The sequence below is a fragment of the Marmota flaviventris genome, chromosome 7 (assembly GCF_047511675.1).
Source record: "Marmota flaviventris isolate mMarFla1 chromosome 7, mMarFla1.hap1, whole genome shotgun sequence".
In the NCBI taxonomy this organism is placed as follows: domain Eukaryota; kingdom Metazoa; phylum Chordata; class Mammalia; order Rodentia; family Sciuridae; genus Marmota; species Marmota flaviventris.
In genome coordinates, this window is record NC_092504.1 from 125,241,009 (window position 1) to 125,265,966 (window position 24,958).

The following is a 24,958-nucleotide window of genomic DNA, read 5'->3' on the forward strand; positions in this document are numbered from 1 at the left end:
TGGCCCAACTCCATTGCTTTAGGCCCAAGATGCAGCAGAACATCATGGCGGAAGGGTGTGGTAGAAGAGCTCTGCTCGTCTTACGGGAGCTGGGAAGCAGAAAGAGGAAAGGGGGACGAGGCCACAGGGAAGATGTACTCTTCCAGGACATTCGCCCCGGTGACCCACCTCCTCCAGCCACGTCCTACCTACCTACATTTACCACCCAGTCAGTCCATCCAAACCAGGATGGACTGGTTAGGTTACACCCCTCATAATCCAATGATTTTTCCTCAGAATATTCCTGCATTACCGGGAGTTTTGGGGGTACACCTCTTATCCAAACCATAACAAGGAGAATAAGCCTGAGGGAAAGACATGGACCAAGGGCCTGGATGATTATTTTGTGTGATTTTCCCAGTCACATTTCTTTCCCTACCTGAATGTTCCTCATAACTGTATAATTATATGCTGTGTCAAATAATGCAGCAGCATAATTCATAAAATAGTATATAGAATCTAGTCTTTAAAAACTCTTTTCATTCTAGTAAAATATATTTTAAATCATTCTGAAGCTACTTGTTTACCGTGGCTGAAGGCAGTATCCAGGTTCAGGATACCACTGAACGTGATTCAGCTAGGACCTATTCTGCCATCTCCTATTTTTGCCACTAAGAGCATCATTCAAAATGATGCCTAAGAGACCCAGTCTGTTTTCCCTAAGCATCTGGGAGATTTATGGATTTGATAGTGGATTGCTTTAGTGGATCCCACTGGGATCATTTATAGCTTGTGCTTTTTTAAAAGGCTCTTTTTTTTTTTTCTAGAGAAAAGAATGTTTTACCCAAGAGTTTGTAAATTGAGTAGAAGCTTTTCATTTATCTAGCCATTGTTGATTTATGGTCTGGCAGGAAGGAATTGTTGGCAAATGGAATGCTTCCCCTGGAAAGAATAGCTCAGTTTATAGTCTTAGCCTGATAAGTGCTTGCCAAGAACTAGGCTAATGACATCTGTTGAATCCCTGGCTTGACCACTTTTATAGTGTATGGACTAACAATGGATCATTGCTGCAGAATTTTCCCAACCTTTTCTCCCTAATTATTATTTTTATCAAACCTCAAACTAGAGGTCATCTCTCCACTTGGGCAGTTCTAAGGTTTGGCTGAACCCACTTACAATAGTTAGTGAACCCCCCTCGGTTCCCAAATCTGACCTGTGATCAACAGAATTTTATTTTATGCCTCCCAAGATTTCTCTTATCTTCTTTGTTTCATGTGGACCTTCATGTGGATCTCCTTTTCCTAACATGTGTCAATCAGATGGCTCTTGGAATCTTGAGCCTTTAAGTACACTATGCATATAAGCAGAGATAGGGATGTGACATTTATCTCTATGCTCTTAAGAGAATAAATGATTCAGGCTTTTATATCCAGTACTTCAGAGCCACTAGTCACTGACATCAACACGAACACACTGGGAGCATATTCTGTGTTAGACACCCATAAGGAAGTGTCAAGACTTAGTTCATTGAGGGATCCCGCCTTCCTAAGATATACAGACTAGTATGGCTTTCCAGAAAATATGCATCTGTGAAATTCTCTCTTTTCTGATGTCAGTCAAATACACACTTACCTGACCAGGGTGACATGAGCAATTTATAGAAGACTTTTTAAAAAGCAGACTGTACACAGCCACATCAATGTTTATAGCAGCACAATTCACAATAGCTAAATTGTGGAACCAACCTAGATGAATTTCAGCAGATGAGTGGATAAAGAAAATTGGTATACATACACAATGAAATATTATTCAGCATTAAAAGAGAATAAAATCATGGCATTTGCACATAAATGGATGGAGTTGGAGAATATAATGCTAAGTGAAATCAGCCAATCCCAAAAAACAAATGCTGAATGTTTTCTCTGATTTAAGGATGCTGATTCACAATGGGAGGGTGGGCATGGGAGGATTAGATGAACTCTAGATAGGGCAAAGGGGAGAGAAGGGAGGAGAGGGGGTATGGGGGTAGAAAAGATGGTAGAATGAGATGGACATTATTACTCTAAGTACACGTATGAAGACACGAATGGTGTGACTCTACTTTGTGTACAACCAGAGATATGAAAAAATGTACTCTATATGTGTACTATGAATTGTAATGCATTCTGCTGTCATATATAACAAATTAAAACTTATTTTAAAAAGCAGACTGTGAAAAAACTTAAATATTATATGCAATAGAAATTATATACGTCTAATTTTTAAAAGATTTCTTTAGAATAATACTCAAAAATCAGTTCACAGCCTGAAGGTCCACACAGTTTTGTAGAAGCAACTCTAAACTAAGAATCCAAGAGCCTGGCTACAGGAATTCCCTGTTGCGAACTAGAATAATCTTCATCTTCATGCTATGATATTCCTAGAAAATTTTAACCCTTATTCACTTGTGAAGCAACATATTTACAAACTGTACATAGATTAAATTATTAGCGGTGCTCATTCCATATTTCAATCTATATTGAGGTCAGGTTTTCTCCAGGAAGCATTCAGTCATTCAACAGGCATTTCTGAGCCCCTGTTAACTGCTGGCACTGTGCTACATGCTCCAAGATGAAAAGACATGTGCAGGCTGCTCCAAATCTAGAAAGAAAATAACATGCAAACAATGAACCACAGGTTCCTGAGAGCTGCTGCCAAAGAGGTCAAGGATGCATAGAGTTTGAGAGCTTTGGAACAGCACCTTGAACTTGACAAACTGCACATACCTTGGTATAGCCGGCTTATCAGCTCCAAAGGCTGAAAAAGGAGATAGGAGATGATGGAGAGGTAGAAAAGGATCCAGATCATGGACTTTGCATATCTTTGGATATAGTTACTAGTTCTGTAATCACAAATGAGGCAGTTACTGACCTTCAGATACTTTTGTCAAATGTCAAGTATACCCACTCTCATTTTTGAGTGGTGCTAAGGATTGGATTTTCGCATGAGATAATGAATGTGAAGGGACCCCATGACAATGTGCATCCAGGGTTTAGGTGGCACCTCTAGATGTGCCATTACACTTCTGTACCCAGACAGTTTGTGTGCCTTCTGGAGAACCCAGCTCCTCAAACGTGCTAGGCCTCTAGAGAGCTAGGAATTCACATTTAATTTCTTAAATCATATGGATGTAGGCTGAGTAATATTGTTTGCCCACGCTGGGAAATAAGTTAACTTATTTTTTCTTGGAAATAGCGCTGTGTACTAAGAAAATAACATGCAAACAATGAACCACAGGATCCCAAGAGCTGCTACCAAAGAGGTCATGTAAAGAGGGCAGAGACAAGCCATTGCTCAAGGAAGCTTCCTTGAATGACTGTGTTCAACTTGGGCCTTCCCAAGAAGTAAGTGCACCCACGGTTGCCTCTAGGTAGTGTCACCGAGGCTTTAACCCAGGTCTCCTCCTTCTGAGTCCAATCCTCTTCCAGTCACCTCTCTATATGTGAAGATGAACCATGTGAAATTGCTGACATTCAACCATTTTTTTAATTTGAAAAGAAAAAAATTCCTATGATTCATTTCAATAGGACTCACCAATCTGCCCAGCTTGCTCCCTAAATCCTGATCTCCTTCCATGATCTCTGCCAACAGAGAAGCCTTCTTATCCCACTCAGAGCCTTACAAACTTCAGTTTAGGGAAATTCAAAATTTTCCAAAACTTCCATATCCAGCATCACTTTTGATCCTTTTAACAATCTTAATACAGAAGGGGAGAATCCCAAGAAAAAAAGGTAGCACCAAATTAAGATTTTGGAAGTGAATGTAAATAATTTCAAACAGTATTCAGCAGAGTAGCTATGGAATCGATGATACTAAGGATAGGCGATGCACCTGGACTTGGCACTTACCCAAGCAGAACTGGTTCTCAGTGAGCCTGATGGGCATGCTCAGCTCCCTCTCAGTCTAGCAGGCAGTGCTGTATCCCTGTCTTCTTACCAGTGATATTTCATGATGGTCATGGAAAAAAAAATTATTTTGCTAATTGACTAAGGACACAACAAGCCCTGGTGTCCCTGGCTCCAAAGTAGAAGGATCAAACATAGTCTTAACTTCCAATAGGGAAGAAAAAGAAAACAGAGTGAGATAAAAATGAAGAAAAGGAATCTAATTCCGTATATAAAATACCCAGTCACTTTCTCTGGACCAACCTAGACTACATCCAAAAATGAGTGTGATTATTTTGATTTCCAAATAGAAAGTTGTAAATATATGAAAAAATGTCCAACATGTTTAGCAATTAGAGAAATGCAAATTAAAACCACACTGAGATTCATCTCATTCCCAATCAGAATGGCAATTATCAAGAGTACAAGTAACAATAAATGTTGATGAGGATTTGAGGGAAGAGGTATACTCATACATTGCTGGTGGGACTGCAAATTGGTTCAAACACTCTGGAAAGCAATATGGAGATTCCTTAGAAACTTGGAATGGGACCACTATATGACCCAGCTATCCCATCCCTTGGTATATACTCAAAAGGCTTAAAATCAGCATACTATAGTGACACAGCCACATCAGAGTTTATAGCAGCTCAATTCACAGCAGCTAAGCTAGATGCCCTTCAACACATGAATAGATAAAGAAAATGTGTTACATATACACAATGGAATACTACTCAGCCTTAAAGAAGAATGAGATTATGGCATTTGCTGGTAAAAAGATGGAACTGGAGACTATCATGCTAAGTGAAATAAGCCAGTCCCAGAAAAAAAAAAGGCCAAATGTTTTCTGATATGCAGATGCTAACACACAATAAGAGGAGTGGGGAAGGGAAAAATAGAAGTTAATTGGATTAGACAAAGAGGAATGAAGGGAAGGGGGTGTGGATCTAAATAGGAAATACAGTGGAATAAAAAGGACATAACTTTTCTGTGTTCATATATGAATACACGACCAGTCTTACTCCAAATCATGTACAACCACAAGAATGAAAGTTATACTCCATGTATGTATAATATGTCAAAATACATTCTACTGTCATATATACCTAAAAAGAACAATTTTAAAAGTTGTTTTAGTTTATCATATAGCATAGTATATACATTCTCTGGAAGGAAGAGTTTGTCTCTGTGTCCTCCTTAAATCCTGAGATGGAAGAAGGCACAGTGTTTCCCCTGCTTCCAGTTAATCCATGTGAAGCCCCAGCTCCCAAACAGACATGGCTCATGTATTAGTCAGGTTTCTCCACAGGAGTAAAAACAATAGAATATGTATGTAAATCTACTTTGGCTTCCACAATCAGAATCTGAATAATCCCACAGTGGATGTCTACAGTCTGGAGAGCTGGGAAAATCAGTAGCTGCTCAGTCCAAGAAGTTGAAACCTCAGAACAGGAGCGTGCCATCACATAGCCCAGATAGAAGGCTGAAGGCATGGATGCCCCCTGGAGAGTGGCTGGTACAAGTCCATGTCCAAAAGCTGAGGTCTGGCATCCTTGGGTGATGGCAAAGCAAAAACCTACCTGCTCAAGAAGAATCGGGCATGTCCACATGCACGCTATTCCCCTTCCTCTGTCTTGGTCCCCAGCCTACTGGATGGTGCCACTTACATTTAGGCAGGGACATCCCCTCTCAGTCGCTGACCCACGTTTCATTCATCTCTGGAAACACCCCCCCCCCACACACACACACACACACACAGAAATATGCTTTACCAATTTTATAGGCGTCTCTCAATTCTGTCAATTTGAGGACCAAGAGTAACCACTGTTCATATGGCTACGAGAGGGGGACAGTTCTACTTGCCAGCGAATGGAAAACTTCTGCCACAACAGTCTTACAAAGTATTTGATTTTTCTAAGGTTCTGCTTTGAGGACTCTTTGGGTTTTGTTTCATGTTAAAAGCAGCCTGCGATGCCCCTCAAAACAAAAAGCGCAAAAGAATCCAAGAAAATCTGTGTTCTTCATTGCTTCTCACTGCTCCTACTCTGCTCATATTGAAGAACTCTATTTTAAGAAGGAGAAAAGGGCACAGAAAACTTGAATTGTTATGTATCCCAGTAGCATGTTGATTTTTATTCTTTTTTTATATTTATATATATATATATAATTATATATTTTTATATATATTTATTCTTATTTATATATTTTTATTTACATATATTTATATAATTTATATTTATATATAATATATATTTATATATAAATATATTATTATAGAGAGAGAGAGACATATTTTTTTAGTTGTAGATTAACCCAGTAACTTTATTTATTTTTATATGGTGCTGAGGATCAAACCCAGTGCCTCATACATGCAAGGCAAGCACTCCACCACTGAGCTACAACCCTAGCTGGATTTTTATTCTCTAAAATAGAGAGCCAAACATATCAAGACCATCTGGGACAACTCCAAAAAGAATATACCAAACACCCCTTTTACCAAATTAGAGCTGGGAAGCTTTGTCCCCTGACACCCCCTGTTGTCCCACCCACCCACTGACCATGTGAGCACAAAGAACCCTCCCTCCTCAACCACCTGCTCCCACATTTCCACAGGTGGCAGGAGTGGATTCAGGAGCCTAGTCTGAGGGTAGCATCTTGTAGCTTAGGATAGAACCAGAGAAATGACAACAGATATCTATCTCTCTGTTATTTTTTAGTTTGTGTACTAGGTTTTTTATTTTTTTATTTTTTCTTCTCTTCTGAAAAACCTGATGTATGGTTGCATGAAATAGGTTATTGTTCAAAAATACAGTGCCCCTGTCTGTAATGATGCAGACTCCAGAGGGCTACCTCTCCTGCCCAGCCCTGGGACACAGGTAGTTGCACCCTGAAGCACCAAGTGGAAAGAATCATGCAGGCCCACGGCAGAGTTGAGTCAAAGTCAGAGAAATAAGAACGCACAATCAGCTGGAACTGTATCCTTCTCAAAAAGGAAATAGGGCATATTTCACCCAACTGGGTATGTTTTTGAAATTGCTAGGGGAAAAAAATGGAGACCTAGCAGATATGCAATTGGGCTTTTCTCTTACTTGATTGGTAAGTCCTTCTATCTCAAGTTACTTTTTCTCCCTCAATTTATAGCTCTACTGAGAAGAAATAAGACCATTGTATTTATAATCTGTTGACATGCAACTGGAGCTGCAAATGTTGAAACCAATTCAGAGTAACATATTTTCTTACAATGAGGCCTTGTTGCAGTTTCTTCCAAATGACGCTGATATTCACTATGTGACAATGGTTAATTATAGACATTATTTCCAAATACACGCTGAATTGCTACTTTTGGATTTCAAATACATTTTTAAACTATACTATGGTGGGAGCTGAAGAAGTTAAATGCCTATGACAATGAAACTATTTGAAAATGTCATAGCATATTAGAAAACATAAAGACCTATAATGTTAGCCTGTCATTTTAATCATCAAACACTTAAGATCAAATAGCCTATCCTTTTCAACCAAATTTTTTCAAGCTCAAGGACAAAAAAACATTTAACATTTGACAATGATTACCATTTTATCATTTGGTATTCGATTTTATCTGTTTGGAGTCAGCATTTATTGAATGAATTTTTAAATTTTTTATTAGTGATATGTAGCCCCCTTTTTAATTTTAAAACTATTGCATTTTTAAAAGAAGAGATTATTTCCAAAACTAGAATTAGTAAATAAACAACATCAAAATTAAATCTCAAATATAATTTTTTTGGAGTTTTTGAGATATAATATTTGTACATCTTTATGGGGTATGGCAAGGGTATGATGCATGTATACAGTGTGAAATTGAATACAATATTTAGCTAAAATATTTCACATATTTTCTTACTCTTTATGAATTTGAGGGGAAATTGTAGAAATTTAAATGTCAGTGTACCCTTATTGAGAATTATAGAAATCAGGAAATGATCAAAGTATGATTTCACAAATTATATGGTCTATTGCCATACAAAGAAAATTTTTCTTAGGTCCACAAAGCTTAAAGAGGAGGAATAATGTGAACAAACCTTACAGAGAATCCACTTAGTAAATGAGGTATGTTAATCATATAGTGAGTCCCAAAATTATTAACCTAGTTGCTCAGTTAGGAAGGAAACCAGCTTCTACAGAAAGGAAATTAAATGAAGTTTGAGGAATAGGTATTATTTCCAACTGTATGTGAGTAGATGTTTATAGAATTCAAATATATCTTAAACTGTACTATGATAAGAGTGGTAGAAATAAACACAACAATGAAGCTATTTGAAAATGCCATGTGATATTAGAAATCATAAGTCTAATGTCATATTTTCATTTGAATTATTAAGCACTTAAGAGGAAATAGTCTGTTCAATTAATTTTATTTTGTACTGGGGATTGAACCCAGAGACACTTTACTACTGAACTACATCCTCAGTCCTTTATATTTTTATTTTGACATAGGGTCTCACTAAGTTGCTGAGGGTCTTCATCAGTTTCCAAGGCTGGCCTCAAACTTGTGATCTTCTTGCCTCAGCCTCCCAAGTCACTGGGGTTACAGGCACGTTTCACCACCGCTGCCTCAACTGAAATTTTTTTAAAAATTTAAATGTGTGACTCTGTTTTAGTCAACTTTTGTATTGTCGTAACTAAAAGACCTGACAAGAACAATCAGAGGAGGAAAAGTTTATTTAGGTCTCACAGTTTCAGAAGTCTCAGTCCATAGATGCTGACTTCATTGCTCTGGGTTCAAGGTAACAATCATGGCAGAAGGGCATGGTGGAGGAAAGCAGCTGCTCAGGACATGGGAACAAGGAAGCAGAGAGAGTGCCACTCACCAGGGACAAAATATAAACCCCAAAGGTACACCCCTGGTAACCTACCTCCTCTATCCCCTGCCCGGCTATAGTTACTGCCCAGTTAATCTGTATCAATGCACTGATTAGGTTGAAGTTCTCATAACCCAATCATTTTGCTTCTAAACGTTTTTGCATTGTCTTACACATGAACTGTCAACGGTTCCCCAATGACAGAGGAGGCTCCTCAATGTTAGAGGACAATACCAGTATTGGTAAATGAGGCTGTATCATAATTAGTCCAAAATTTATGTGTGTGTTTTTTAACCTTTGCTTGTCCCCCTATTATTCCACACAGCCAAGTATCTGATGAATTTTTCCACTTATTACTATCATTTCAAAAACAAATCTAAAATCAAACTCCCAAGTTGCCTTCTCTCCTGAGTTCTCTCTATCTGCTGGTATTACATCTTTATTGCAAGGATCCAACACGAGCTGCTCACTGAGCTCTCCGAATCATCCCCAACAGCCCTTATCCCTTGTTCTCATCCAGTCGTCCCCACATCCTGTCCATTTGTCCTTCATTTATCTCTAACCCTCTACTGTCACTGCCCATGCTTAAGCTCATACTGTCTTGTGAAGACTGTCCACATCCTCTCTGAAGAAACTATACCCACCATGTCTTTTGGTCCACACCTCTTAGCAAAACCCATAGCGTTGGGCCTGATATATTGTTTGATTGCACAATCATTATTTATAGGTTGTGTAAATGAGCAAATAAGTGGTTTTCTGTACCTAATCAATTTATGCATTCAAAAATATTGATTTGTACTTACTTTCCCCTGCTTCCCCATTAAAATGTGTTTATTGACATCAATATCACCTTAATGTTCCCGGTTTCTTGTTTTAATCATTTGCAACTTCACTATCCAATGTAGCCTTTGCCACTCTGTGAGGAAGATATTATCACTGTTGTCATTATTGTTAGTGTCCCTATTTGGCAGTCAAGGAATCTAAAACCCAAAGGTACTTTGAGGCTTTCTTGAGTTAATATAGTTAATTAATGGCAGGTGGCCATTTGATTTTATTTCCAAAATCCCTGCTATTCCTATCCCATTTAGCTTCCATTTGTTATCTGTATATTTTACTTTGGAGATCTGAATATAGAAGAATTATTAGAGACAACACCGCAAAGGAACTTCCAATTTTTCACCCGGTTTCTGGGTTCTCTTGTAAAGATAGATGCAATTTGTGTTATCTGGTTTTTGGGGGAGTGGGGGATAACTGGGACTAAACCCAGGGGCACTCAACCACTGGGCCACATTCCCAGGCTTATTTTGCATTTTATTTAGGGACGGGTCTCAGTGAGTTGTTTATCACCTTGCTTTTGCTGAGGCTGACTTTGAACTCACAATTCTCCTGCCTCAGCCTCCTGGGCTGCTGGGATTACAGGTGTGCGCCACCACACCCAGCAATTTGTGTTATCTTGAATCTACAGGCCTTCTTCTCTGAGAACTACCCTTCTCCATACCCTGACACTGTAGCCAAGACCACAGTTAACTGCACCTCAGCCAAGCAGAGCCAAGCTTGACCACTGAACTGCCAAGATGTTAAACTTTTTTAGCTGGTTACATGAACCAGAAATAATCAAACTCACAATGAATGCGACCATCTGCATGGAGACATGGAGAAGGCAGGCTCCTCTTCAGAGATTGCAGAATGTAGCAAATGCCCACCAAGCAGTCTTAACTAGAAACCATGTGGCTCTAGGGGGCTGAGATTTAGGGCAGTCTTTTACAGCCTAATGATAGTATGTTCCTAAGCCCAGTTTCTTGAGAAATCCAGCTCTACTTACCCCCTCCCCAAATCTTCTATTTTGTGTGTGTGCCTTCCTATTCCTTTACAACCTCAACTAAGAGAAAAACAAGTTCACTGGTGTATGAATCAGGTTTCTTAGCCGCAAGTCTACTGTAGCTATTTAGGCCAAGAAATAATTCATAATAGAGTAGAAGTGAGCTTCAGTAGCATCTCTAGGTCAGAGAGACATTGATAGACTATGCAGCAGAAAGGATGCCAGCTGCCTCGGCCAATAGGCACAGTTTGCGCTCTTGTTCCTAGACACTTGACCTCTACCACCAACACCTCTGGAAGACAGAGACCTTCACTGCAACCCTCTCCAGAATATGAGGTCCAGGCAGCTCCGAATCCTCACATTGCCCCCTTCGGAACCATCATCTCAAGCCACTGGCAAAGTGTGTGTTATGTGCTTATGCCCCACCCTAAAGAAGGCGGCAAGATGACACTCTCTGACCTCTTCCTAGAGGACGTGGGATTCATCCACAACAAATTGTCCAAACATAGACAGGGAGCTCCAAGGCTGATGGGTAATAGAAAATAAAATCGTGCTAACTTCATGGCTGTATTGAACACTAAGGGTCTGAAAATGATACTCTTTCTAAATGCTGATTGACTGGCAAAGAATGAAAAAGGCACCAGAGGACACGGCTACAGTAGATGCTGGTCGTGACAGAATGTGGATTAGTTTTAAAATGTGGACATATTGATTTTGTAATTGCTCTTCCCTCTGCTTAGAATATTCTTCCCATTTATTTATTGATTCATTTACTTTGGTACCGGGGATTGAACACATAGGTGCTTAACCATTGAGCCACATCCCCAGCCCCTTTTTATATTTTATTTAGAGTTAGGGTCTCACTGAGCTTCTTAGGGCCTCTCTAAGTTGCTGAAGCTGACTTTGGACTCACAATCCTCCTGCCTCAGCCTCCCCAGTCACTGGGATTGCACACATGAGCCACCACCAGCTCTTCCCCCTAATTTCTAATAAAAAAAAAAATCACCCCTCTAGGAAAACCTCACCTGCCTAGTCTATATAATTGTCCCTCGGATTCTCCCAGCCATTCTTTATCCACCTAACCTACTTTTCTTCATATTGCTCATCACTACCATCACGTCACATGCTGTTTGCTTATTTACTCTCTCAGGAAAGTAAGCCCGTGAACAAGGATCCTGTTGCACTTCTTGCTGTGTCTTGGACACTTGAAACAGTGAACAGCATAATAAACATGGAGTAATTGGATGAATCACCGAATTGATCAATTGTAATTTTTCATCAATCCTTCAAAAACCTTGAATGTAACTTAGGTCTATGAAGGAATTCTAGACTTCATGAAAACACTTTCTTTCTATAATTTTCAAACCAAGAAACTGAAAGAACCTTTAGAATGTGTTTACATGATCAGGATTGCTCTTATTTCGGTGAATGGGTTCAAGTATTTTGATGGTGAGAAACTCCTCCACTTTCAGAGAAATACATTTTCTATGCATGATTTGAAGATTTAGATGCAGGATAGGAAAGAAATATATTCAGTAATTGATTTTTCAATACTGCACTCCTCATGGATCACAGGTTGTTCTTTTCCTCAAGAACATGATGATTATATTAACTAAATCGTTTACTGAGCATCAATAGGGAAATATTAAACTTATTCATTACTCTGAATAACCAATATATGCTTCCTTTGTTTCACATAGAATTTAAGAAGTCCAAAGATGGGCTGAAGGGTTTTCATAAATCCCCTGGAATTGCAAGTAAAATTGGTAAATATATGGGTTTTGGTAGAGAAATGTACTACTATATGCCCCCCCCCAAAAAAAAAATCTGTAAACCCAAAAAGTTTTAGACTGTCCTAGGTATAAATGACCACAGGTAACTGAGCAGAAGGTAAAATATTTACAACCAAACAGCAATAAGAAATTTTGTTTAAAAAAAAAAAAAAAAAAAGAAGTACAAGGAAGCAACAGTAGATGGAAGCTCGATTCTTCCTGAAAGGTTCTTGATTGCTGCTGTGATATTCTGAGGCTATCACACTCTGCCTCCTTCACTCTTCCAAAGTGGACTCTGCCAGTGATTCTCAAGGGAGTTTCCAGAAGCCATCGGTATCCGACTGGGGTAGTACCATTGATCCCTCTTGTTCTGAGGCTTCAGCCTCTTGACCTATACAGCTACTAGTTCCTCCAGCTCTCCAGCCTGCAGATGGCCTTTATGGGCTATCCAGCTTCTGGTCATGTAAGCCAATCTAATAAATCTCCCTTTTTATTAAAAAAAAAAAAAAGAAATTTTGTTGCCTGGTACAGTGGCCCACGCCTGTAATCCCAGTGGCTCGGGAAGCTGAGGAAGGAGGATTGAGAGTTCAAAGTCAACCTCAGTAACTTAGTGAGGCCCTAAGCAACTCAGTGAGACCCTGTCTCAAAATAAAATAAAAAAGGGCTGGGGATGTGGCTCAGTGGGTAAGTGCCCCTGGGCTCAATCCCTGGTTTAAAAAAAAAATTGTTGTTGTTGCACTTGTAACACCTAGTTCTGATTGTCCTTAAATGTTTCAAAGTCCTTTGCCTAGGATAGAAAGTTGGAAGAGTTATTTGGTGACAGAAAACAAGAGCATTCAATGTGAATCATGAGGCATGGATCATCACTCATAAGAGATCTTAGAAGAAAAAAATGTATGTTAGTTGATGTTGGCTTTGAATAAAGAATTTTTCCATTGACTTCATTGATTCAAACTTCATGACAAAGTTTGAAACCTTTGCTTAGAAATTTTAAATAGCTTTCTAAAGCCGTTAAATAATTTTTAAAATTACTACCTTCAGATTTTACTCTAAGACTCATGACTACCTATTCTAAGTCTGTACCACAAATTACAATTCTTTCAGGTGACAACTGTTCAATCAAATAATATTCTAAGCTTATTTTGGTTTTGCTCCTGTAACTTGCCAGGTGTTTCAGACAATCTGCAGCTTCCCAGTAACTGATCCAGCGATACAGAAAATGAGGTCCATTTTTAAAACATATTTGGAAAGGAAACTATTTGTGTTGGAAAACAGTCAAAGAAAGGCGTGAGGGATAGCTGTGAATCCCTTCTGAAGGATTTTTCATGCTTTATCTCATTTTACTACAGAACACTGCATTACAAGTAGCTGAGAAGGTACCAGGCATTATATGACCCCAGACTCTGCTACCCACAGGGCTGCCCTCTTCTCCTTCCACATTAAGAAAGCCTCTACCTCTTGTCCACAAAGGAAATGCCACCCATTTTTCCAAGTCCACCCCAGCCCAGGGAGCCTTTCCTCATTTCCCTTCATCTATTTCTAACCATAATCGTATTGGCCTTGTGTTACCATTTAATGGCTTCACACAAGCATGACTTATTTTCTGGTTGGATTGGAGAAGAATAGGGCAGTACCCTCGATGAGGAAATAAACATATAGATATTATCATTACTATATTGAATGACTTTTACTTAAAGACAGCATTACAATAACACAACCTTTCTGAATGTTGAGTTATTTCATGGGTAAATTGGCATTTGCAATGGTAGATCCTTTAGAACTTAAGTATTATGTACTAAGCCAGTCCCAGGATCAAATAATATTGTGTTTGACACAAGTTCACATTTAATTCAAATATAATAATGTCTTTTTAATGCAGGGCAAGGAGTGGGTATTTAAGATCAATAAGTCCAGCCATGATGGTGCATGCCTATAATCCTAGCTAATTAGGAGGCTGGGGAAGGAGGATCACAAGTCTGAAGCCAACTTCAGCAACTTAGCAAGACCCTGTCTCAAAATAAAATTGTTAAAAAATGGCAGGGGATACAGTTCAGTGATAGAATGCCCCTGGGTTCAATCCTGGGCACTGGGAAAAAAAAAAAAAAATCAATCTGTAGGATATGACCCATACACCAGAGGGCCATTAATCTCTTTTTGAGTTGTTTTATAGAAAGAAGGAAAGAGAAAATACCTTTAAAAAACTTTCTATCACTGTTCAGTTCTTTTGACTTTTCAAAATCAGCTGTTTTGGTTGTTTTTGTTTTGTTTTTTCTATAATCTCCCAATGCATGTACTTACTACATGTTAGCCACCAGTATTTTTAGGCCAAAACTGGACCGAGTTGCTTCCTAGATATTTGCAGCTATATTTCTGGGGTTGATTTTATTTAGCAAAATTAATGACTATAGCCTTAAAACATACATGGACGAACTTCACCTCTGGGATTTATCTAGAACTAGAAAGAACTTCTGCCCAGTCTGTTCCTCCTAACATGCTTGGTTTAAAGAGCCTTTCTTTTAAATATTTTCATGCATAGACTATTACTTATTTAGTCAGACTATGTTTATATTTTTCATCTCTTTCCAAGTAAATTGATAAGAGTGCCTAGTTGCAATCACAGGCTTGCGGAAGCATTGATGTGCTAAGATGTCAAGTTACAACACTGAAGCCCTCACGTTGAAAGGTGGGAATACATTCGCATTTTCTTATCTTACTCAAGAGCTAGGCATATTAAAATTAAAGCAAAGCAAATGTTCACGGTATTAGGTATGGGGCAGACAAAATGTAGGTGAACAGCAAACGAATATGAAATGTAATAAGAAACTGCTTTAAAATTGAAAATATTACAATAAAAGTAGAAGCTGTTCCTATGATACCTGAATTTAAAAAAAAAAAAAAAACAGAGAGGAATAAGTTGGCCAAACAGCTACAGAATATAGAACTCTGTGGTACCAACTGGGTTCCTTTTGCTTTGTGAAGCTGCTACTCTACAAAAGAATTTTACAGTTTGGGTCTAGTCATGTATTTGATAAGACCTGAGTGTTACAAGCTGCTCTTCCCCAACTGACAATTATCATGTTCTGTTCTAAATTCATCCATTGATAGCTTTTGCTTTCAAGTTATCATCTATTTTCACTGACATTTGAGAATCTTGTTTACAAATGATGATTCCAGGGTGGAATCGAATGCTTTTATTTATTTTTTTTAATTTAAAAAAATTACAGCAGTTGAAAACACCCCAATTGTTGTGGCTTAGTGAACTTGTTTTGCTCTATTGAGAAAAGAATGAAAATTGGCATTTTAAAATATGTTTCTCGAAGCTTAAACACAATTTTCAAAAGTTTTTACTTGTATTTTGCTTCTCATACAGTCAAATATTCAGCTTTGTTTTTCATGGTTTCTGGTATTTTCTGAAACATCGTAATAAATTTGGAAGAAGAAGGAGGAAGAAGAGGAGGAGGAAGAGAAAGACAGCCTAGTCTAAATCAATTCTGTGTTGTTTCAAAGTTATCATGGAAACTAACCACAGATGTTGAACACCTAATGTGTGCAGGCACTTTGTAGAACAGCTTCTCTGATCCTCACAACAGCTCAATAGAGCACATCATGTTGTTATCATACTTATGGATGAGGAAGCTGAGTTCCATAATGTGTCCATGATTGTGATCACATGGCTAGTAAGTGGCAGAGCCAGAATTTGAACATGGGTCCATTTGACTCAAGAATTTGTGCTTTTGACCAGATTTGCAAATAGCTGTGTCAAGAGTACAGAATGGTTCTGTCTCTCACTGTACACACTCTCTTCATTGTTTTTTTTTTAAATTTTTTAATTTTTTAACTACACGACAACAGTGTGCCCTACACATATAGGGCACAATTTTTCAGATCTCTGTATATAAAGTATGTTCATGCCAATTTATGCCTTTATACATGTACTTTGTTGCTCTTTTTTTTGCATCACAATTTTTTTTTCACACCTTCATGCATGTATTTTGAATAATGATGAGGGTCTCCTTCCACCATCCTTGCTATTCCCCTTCTCCCTCCCTTTCCCTCCCACCCCTCTTCCCTATCTAGAGGTAATCTTCCTCCCTTGCTCTCCCTCCCAACCCCATTTTGAGTCACCCCCCCTTATATCAGAGAAGACATTCGGCATTTGTTTTTTCGGGTTTGGCTAACTTCACTTAGCATAATCTTCATTGTTTTTTATTCAGACAGTCCAATCTGTAACAGATTCTGCCCAGTTTCCTTGTGCAGTATTTGAGGAGCATGGATTGTAGGAGCAGAAGCTCAGAGTCAAAAACAGAGCCCTGCACTCTGAATCTGGGCTTGGCTGGCCTAGCCACTAACCAGGGTGGACCTGGTCAAGTCGCTTCATCATCCTGAAACTGTCTGATTATAAAATGAGACTAATATTTACCCTATCTGTAATATGATTGTAAAAATAAAGATTAACAAATTAAAAAATAAAGAGCACATGAAACAATTTAGAAAAAGACCCAAAAGTAAACACAACCTATTATTTTGACTCAAGATTTCAAAATCCCAGGATTATATCCATGCAGAATCAAAATGGTCTCAAACTGTCAATATTTTTAAAATAACAATAGAATTTCTGGTATTTATTTTGTCATATTTTTTTCTGTATTTATCAGAATATCCAAACTAGTATCAATGATATCATTTTTAAGAGATAGAAGACAAAGAGTAAACATATGAAAGTACGCATTTCTCCTGGGGTTATGCATCAGTATGTCCCTGGCATGCCCAATAAGCATCATCTGTAGTGAATCCAATTATAATTGTGGCTGTAGGTCTTTTTAGCATTAATCCAATGGTGGTAGCAGGAGGAAGAGTCTTTCCTTTCTCTTCTTTCTACCTTTCTGATCATCATCATATCATGAAAAAATAAATCCTGTAGACATCATGTTAAATAAAAATAACAGTACCAATCTGGTCATTAGAATTCACAGTCCCAGGCAGTAAATAGACCTGAGAACTGTTTTGTGTGGGACTTTCCCTGTAGCTGTGGGCTGGACCTGCGATATGGAAGGAGAGCTGAGGCCAGCTTCACCCTTTCCGTGGTCATGTTCCCCTAGTTAACTAGCAAAGGGTGGCCGCAGAGAGAGCAAGAGAAAGAGCAAAGGAATGAGGGGAACAGCATAGCTGGTGTGAGGAGTGCTGTTGCCCCCCAATATCAGGGCCTCCTGGGTGACCGCTGTTAAAGGGGGCTTTTAATTTATTTGGTGCTTCATGGGTTCCTTGAAGATTCCTGTCTCCTTGCCTGTAGCTCCTTGTCTCTTTCTGCTCTGTGGTTCATGGAATCTGGCAGTCAGGTCCCAGCATCCTTCCTGCTGGGCAGGCCGCGGCCTCCTTGTCTGGCCCCACTGGGTGGTGACCCACCTTGATCCACCTGCATGCTCCCTTGTCCCACCCCTATGCTGCTGAATTACACCAGTGCAGCCCCCTCACTCTCTCTCCCCAGCCAAGGCCACTTCAGCTCTCTAGAGAATGAGTCATTCACTTGGGTCTCCACCTACAGTTCTGGTACTGGTCAGTAAAACTTTCCTTGATATTCCTACAGAAGGTCATGGCGCACTCTCTGAGAGGGTCATTGAAACCCACTCCCTCTAGACTGGAGGTGGACCCTGTGGCACCAGCCCACACCCTCTCCCTTCTGAGTGATCAGTGAGATCCCCACCCTGGAGCCCGCCTTTCCTAAAGTATTCTCTTCACCAAGCCTCCTTTCTTGTCCGCACACGGCCCCCTTTGGCTGTTTGATCTGACTAAGGGGTTCAGGAGTTCTGGAACTGGTTAGTAAAGCTTTCCTTGATAAACTTTTCATATGATGCTTTGTCCCAGGGTCATTTGGTTTTGGACACCTCTCATGGGCCCATCAGTAGAAACTGAGTTATAGAGAGACTCATTTCAACATCATTTTAGAAGTGAGGATTTGCAGCTGCCGCTCCCCAGCTGAGGAAGAACTGCCCTTTCTTCCAACCCACACATAGTGCACCCCAAATAAAGGGGCCAGGTTGACCTTCCCCAAAGAGGCATGGTGTGGACAAGAAGAAATCACAGCCTTAAATCCTTGTCTGCTGCCTCTAGGGTAGTTTTAAAACATTTAAGTATCTGAGTTCAAGGCCCCATGCTAGGCCCTGAAAGTGATAAGTCAACATAATGTGAGCGCTGCCTTCAGGGAAGTGTGAGCACGTGAATGCCCCGCAATGCAAAGAAGCACACATCAGAGAAGAGGAAAAAATGGGGAAGGAGAGGAGGAGACAGGAAGAGAACAGGGAGGCAGGAAGAAAGGATGAAGGTCATACAACCTGCATTTAAAGCTGTCAAGCTGTGGTTCTTTGGAGCCCTGGTGCATAAGTTGCTTTAAGAAAAGACTAGCTCCCTTCACATCCAGCAGGGATTATAGGACTTAGGATGATCTCCTTGATGTTCTCTAGAAACCCAAAGAATCTTAGTCTCTCTTTCAAAAAATAAAATGTCTTGAAACCCATGGCTTTGGTAGCAAAATACATACCCTGATCATTAATTTTACCAAATACTGCCACTGAATTCCCCATTACACCTGTCAACTACAGGAGGAAATAAACTGACAAACCAGCCTTTCCACCTACACTGGGCTTGGATTTCTTTGGAGAAAGAGTACTACATTGTGGATGAAGACTCCGTGTTTTTAAAAGTGACCCTCCAGCACAGAGGCTACCTTGAAGAAACATCCTTTGTCAGTAAGTTACTTGGGATTGGCTGTTGGCAAACGGTCAGGGAACGATGAAATGCAGGCTTAAAAATAATGAGAAGAGAATAGATTGAAAGAGGATCAATAACCATCTTGGGTGCCGCAGTCCGGCTGCAGCAAAATAACCGGGGTGTGTGTGTGTGTTGGGGGGGGTGACGAACGACTTGTGTACATTGATATAGCAGGAATGGGAGCCATTTATCGTAGGACAGGAGGGGTATTTATACATTCCACACAGCTTATCTAATTAACATAAACTAGATACAGCAGTCAACCAATAAGGAATCTCCATACTTAATGGCTCACTGGAGTTACTTCATAAACCACTCCCTCTGGCAAAATGCCAGGCGCCATCCAGACTTGTTTACAGACTCTAACATTTCCCCCTTTTGTTTAATTTAAATAACGACCATAGTGGTTTTTACAAAAACACCATAAATAACCTGCTACAAACAGAAAGGGAGGATACAAAATGCCACAATACCAAGCCAATTGATGGCTCCATGCAAGAAGCCCTTGGAAAAATTATACCAGCAATGACACCATTAGCAAAGATACCAAGTTACAATTTGTTGTAGATTACAGTTTGTCTCAGTCCAGATAAAACAGTGTCTCAATAGATTAACTTACAGTCCAGGTAAATCATAGTCCAGGGAAGTTCACAGTCCAGGTTCTGCAGGCAGCTAGCTTGATCCAAAGTCTCCTCCGTTTCTTAGCCGAAGTCTCGTCCGGTTTTCAGCAACACTGGAAATTCTTCCACCCTCGTCCTCACCGGCACTGGGACGAAGGCAGGAACTCCTAACTCTGGCTAAAGAAAATCCTGTAGTATTCCAGCAGGCACTAAGAAAACAACCTTCTGAACAATTTAGTACATTATCTCAAGGTTTTTTACATTTGAAATAAGCCTTAATAGTGCTCATTATTCATCAGCCTCCAGGTGTGGGAGAACCATTGTAGCTTAGTTATTGGCATTGAAAATGATCAAACTTCAGGGACACAGGCCATCTTCGTCCTGCATTGTCCCGGGCAGCCCCAGATGGCCCCGGGAGAGTCCCCGACTCAAACTGCTTCCGGGCACAGGGAGCAAAAGCTTGCAAGACTGTGCCTCCGGGTCAGGTTTGGATTTGGGCTCTCACAGTGGCATCCGGCTTCCCCGGGCGGGGGGCGGGGAAGAGCCGGCTGCTGCAGCTTGGAAAGTCCTTGCTGCGCTGTGACCCGCTTGCGCACGTGGCAGCCGCCATTACGCCGATTCATGCACCCTCTGGTAACGAAAAGTATTTAGTAATAGACTTTTGCTGCAACTTTTTTCCTGATAATCCTTCTTCTTCTGAACTTTCTTTTTCTTTCTGACTAGAGTTCCCGGGCTCTTATCAACACATGCCCTAACTATTCTTGGTTCCACTGGGGTGCCTTCTTCCCTTAGTAATTTACTTAACTCCCCTTCCATATTTTTGTCACAAAGACAATACAATACACTGAGACAAAACAAGACACAAACATACTGTATCAATCTTCTCCATTTTCTCAAAATGGCCATTTTTCCTCTCGCCCTATCTACCTAGGGATGAGCAGATTTGCTCCCGTCCTATCTTCGGACTGGCAGCTTTTTTTTTTTTTTTGGTCACTTACCCTCGAGTGTCCCGGGGCTCTCTGGACGGGCCACCATCTGCCGCAGTCCGGCTGCAGCAAAATAACGGGAAATAAGGGGGGGGGGGGGTGACGAACGACTTGTGTACATTGATACAGCAGGAGTGGGAGCCGTTTATTGTAGGACAAGAGCAGTATTTATACATTCCACACAGCTTATCTAATTAACATAAACTAGATACAGCAGTCAACCAATAAGGAATCTCCACACTTAATGCCAGCACCTCTGCCAGGCTCTGTCCCCTTGCCCTGCACATAGATCTTTGTTGCACTAACCATCCCCAGGCATGTTTAATGGGTCTGTCTTCCCAGTAAATTTCCAGCTCCAAATGGTCAGGAACTCCATTTTAATTATGCCCCTTCCCCTACAACGTAGGGCATATGAACTGTGTCACCCAGCATGTGCTGTGGCACGAGCTATAGTCAGCCTTCTGTTCTCAACAATACTGCCTAGAACCACATCCACACCACAGATGTGAACCTCCAAAGCATCTCACTCAGATGCTCCTGAAAGTCCTCCAAAGAGTCCCATCCTACCCCAGGCCAGGGCTAGTAGCAAAGCACAGGATCTAGATGAAAAAAAGAAATAACCATGGAGTTTGGCTTCCTGTGTTGCCACTTACTCTTTTTTGCAATGATCCAAAGAGCTTTCAGTTTCTTTATGTGTTGATTACCCACAATAAGATATGTGATATAATATGTGCATAATACATGATAATAATTCTAAATACATCTAGCATGGTTCCTGACTGTTAATCTGATAGCTACAGTTTATTGAGCACAAAAATAGTACTATTATTATTCTATGGCATTGTCAAACAGAATTGTCATCTGCTTATCTCCCCATATCTAAATAACATCTAGAGTAGTGGCTGTGCCTAATTCTGGGTGACATCCTCAGCTCCGTGCACACAGCCAGTGCTCAACAACTATATTAAGTAAACAACCATATGCCTGCTTCGTTCCTGTAGCAACGCAAATTGCTCTACATAAGCTTCAGCTGAGGACATGAACCATCTTCCTTATTGTCTCCACTTTCGACATGTGGTCAAAAGAGATTCTTCCCAAACTGGACATTTACTCTTGGTTACCAGACTATATGAATACACACTTCCTTTAGCAGTTTTGCAAAGACAATACTAGCTGTCCTGCCTTAGAAATTATTTTCACACTTTACACCTTTGGATATCTTTTTCCAGGTTTTGGATTATTGGAGAATCAGACAAAGGGCTGTTAATCTCATTTTTCACCATAGCTAGTATCAGCTCATGTTTGACTTTACACATTCAAATAAATGCAGACCCTAAACCTGACAATGATACCTAAAGTATTCCTGCTTCATTAAAACTTCACTAGGATGTTAAAAATTAAAATAAAACAATGCTAGAATGCTGTTCAAACCTTCTGTACTGAGGGAAGTATTTATTCAGTCTTGATGGGGTAGCACCTTTCATCTTCATATCTAATATTGGACATTTTAACACAATTGTTGTTGTTTAGTCTCTTTGGGTACTCATTAGTTCCTATTTCTTAATTCAGAATATATATATATATTTTTTTTTTAATTGAGTTCCAACTATGTGCCAGGTTCTGTCCCAGGAATTCATAAGTGAATAAAACCACCAAAGATCCCCACCTCCATAGTGCTCAATTTAAATATCTTCTATTTAGACTATGAGCTTTCTGAAAGATGGGGTGGTATCTTATTCATCTCTGAATCCCCAGCACCCAACAGAGTTGGTCACATCAGAGGCCCTACTATACAGAAGCTGAAATATATAAGCTCATCACTGTGTCCTCTTCTTTGTTACTCCTTCCTCCTGCTTTCCCCTCAATTTGGTTCACTTCCACTTACTTAAATCCTTTTAGCCAAGAAGCATCATTTATAAGTGTCTTTTAGAGCATTAAAAGAAGCCATATCTGGTGGTCTGTGCCTATAGTCCCTGTAATTTGGGAGGCTGAGGCAGAAGGTTTGCAAGTTCAAGGCCAGCCTAGGCAACTTAGTGGGACTGTGTCTCATAATAAAATTTGTAAAGAGCTGGGGATGCAGCTCACTGGTGGAGCACTTGCCTATTATGAAGGAGGCCCTGAGCTCAATGCCAAGTACCACGAAAAGAAAAAAGAAGCAATGTCTGTGTTATCTACTTTCATTAACAATAGAAACCACTTTGAAAGGAGAATATTCCTTTAGTCCCTTGACTTTATATTTATGGTTTCCTGATTTTTATTCAGGCATTGGAACCAAAGATGAAACTGCAAAGAAAGATAAAGATTTTAAAGGAAAGACCCATCAACAGGTGCAGTTCAACCCAGGACAGACTACAGCCACATGGAAGGTGAGAATTATACCCGACAATGAGTACGAGGCCTCAGAAACTTTCCAGATCATTCTATCAGAGCCCGGCATGGCTGCACTGGAGTTTCCAGAAATGGCAACAGTTGAAATTGTGGACCCTGAAGACGGTATGTGACATTGATTGATGTGTTCTATTAGTCAGTCTTGGCTTGTGGGTCCATGTCCTGCCTTCATGTCTTCCTCAGTCTGTTATCCTGTGGATGCATTCATATTCATTTATGATTTAATATGAGGTGAATCGCTTCAAGGCAGTAATCGCTTTCAGGAATTTTTTTCTTTTTTTGGACCAGAAGTTGAACTCAGGGGCAATTAACCACCGAGCCACATCCCCAGCCCTTTTTTGTATTTTATTTAGAGACAGGGTCTCACTGAGTTGCTTAGGGCCTCACTAAGTTGCTGAGGCTGGCTTTGAACTCACAATCCTCCTGAGCCACTGGGAATACAGGCATGCACCACTGCTCCCAGCAGGATTTTTTAAAAAGAATGTAGAAGATGAAAATAGAATCTTTACCAGGACTCCTTTAACATTCATAGGATCCTTGCTGCAAGCTTCCAGCATACCACTGGCCCGAGAGGGTTAGTCCACAGGGCTTATTCCAGGCCTCTTTTCCACAGGCTCATTTTTTCCCTGCAGCCTCTGCAGTCCACTCAGCAGCTCAAGTGGAAACTTAGATCTCCATTGTCCTCGATGTGGCTGCTGGGTACATGCCAACCCATTAACTTTTACATGTGTTTCACACAGTTCTGTTAAAATTGTGCATCATATTCTTGAATTCATCAGCCAATTTTATATATTCATTCATTCAGCTAATATCCAGAGAAATTAAACAACCAAACAAACAAAAAAAAACCCTCTAACTAGTAATTATACTATTTGCTGTCCCATTTTGGCCAAGTAGATGATTCCCTAAAGGGGGCTTTTAATATTCATCTTTGAAGTAATACTCAGACATATTTATTATCATAGTAGTCAAAAAAATCAAAGTGCACCTGGAAGTGCAGAATTTACAACCAGGAAGCTGGCCTTGTACTCCACAGGGCTCTGGGAGAAATTCCCTGTATTAACATGCTCCTAACCACATCAGCGAATGTTAGCATAATAGAATGTCTACTTCAGAGGGGTGGAAAACTTCCCAGAGCAAATAAGTCTAGGAACTATTTCAATCCTCCTCAATCTTGAAAAATCCTAATTCACATTAGCATATTAAGGATTCTGAGATACTCTCTTGCAAACAAATCTGTTTAATTTTGTCTAACCTGGTTTCCCCAAACTGCACTATGGATGTTTTGTTGTCGTTTTGTGTTTGTCCTCTCCGAGGAATATTCTTTAAATTCTCTGAGTTCTACTTTAATTGAAACACAATTTGAAAAAAACATCATTCTCTATGCTCTGCACGCACTTGGGCCAATACCAAAGAAAACACAGCCCCCACCACCCTGTGAACAAGTGTCGGGTCAGTGTTGTTTGTAACGATGCTTAGAAACATGAATCAATTATGAGCCAAATATAAGACAGATGGGGAAAGAAAGGATGTGGAGCATTCACCATGGCCCAAAGTATTAAGGTTCATGGAGGAGACAGGGTTTGAGGAGAGGCTTGGAAAGCAAGTGGGCTTGATTACCACAGTGGGTAGGAGCAGGTTTTCCAGATTGGAAAAGCAGAATGTGACTGAAGAACTCAGTCCTCTGCCCATCGGTTTTGTCACATGACATCATAACTTTAACTTGGTTGAGCTCCTTCATGATGCCAACTTTTGATATTGAGAGATGTAGAGGAAGTGGGCCATGTCAGGGGGTATTAAACGGAGGAAAGAAAATCACAACTGGCTTTTTTCCCCTGTAACTCAAGACCTGTGTTCTCCTA

At 40.0% G+C, this 24,958-nt stretch overlaps 1 protein-coding gene across 1 annotated transcript in view; it reads left to right on the forward strand.

Moving 5' to 3' along the window:
• The window catches only part of Frem3 (FRAS1 related extracellular matrix 3), a 65,396-nt gene that overhangs the window by 21,072 nt on the left and 19,366 nt on the right, over nt 1-24,958 (forward strand). Inside the window, exons 3-4 of the mRNA XM_027926726.2 lie at nt 18,934-19,080; nt 22,971-23,201. Of these exons, the coding sequence (XP_027782527.2) occupies nt 18,934-19,080; nt 22,971-23,201 (378 nt within the window). The remainder of the gene's footprint in view (nt 1-18,933; nt 19,081-22,970; nt 23,202-24,958) is intronic.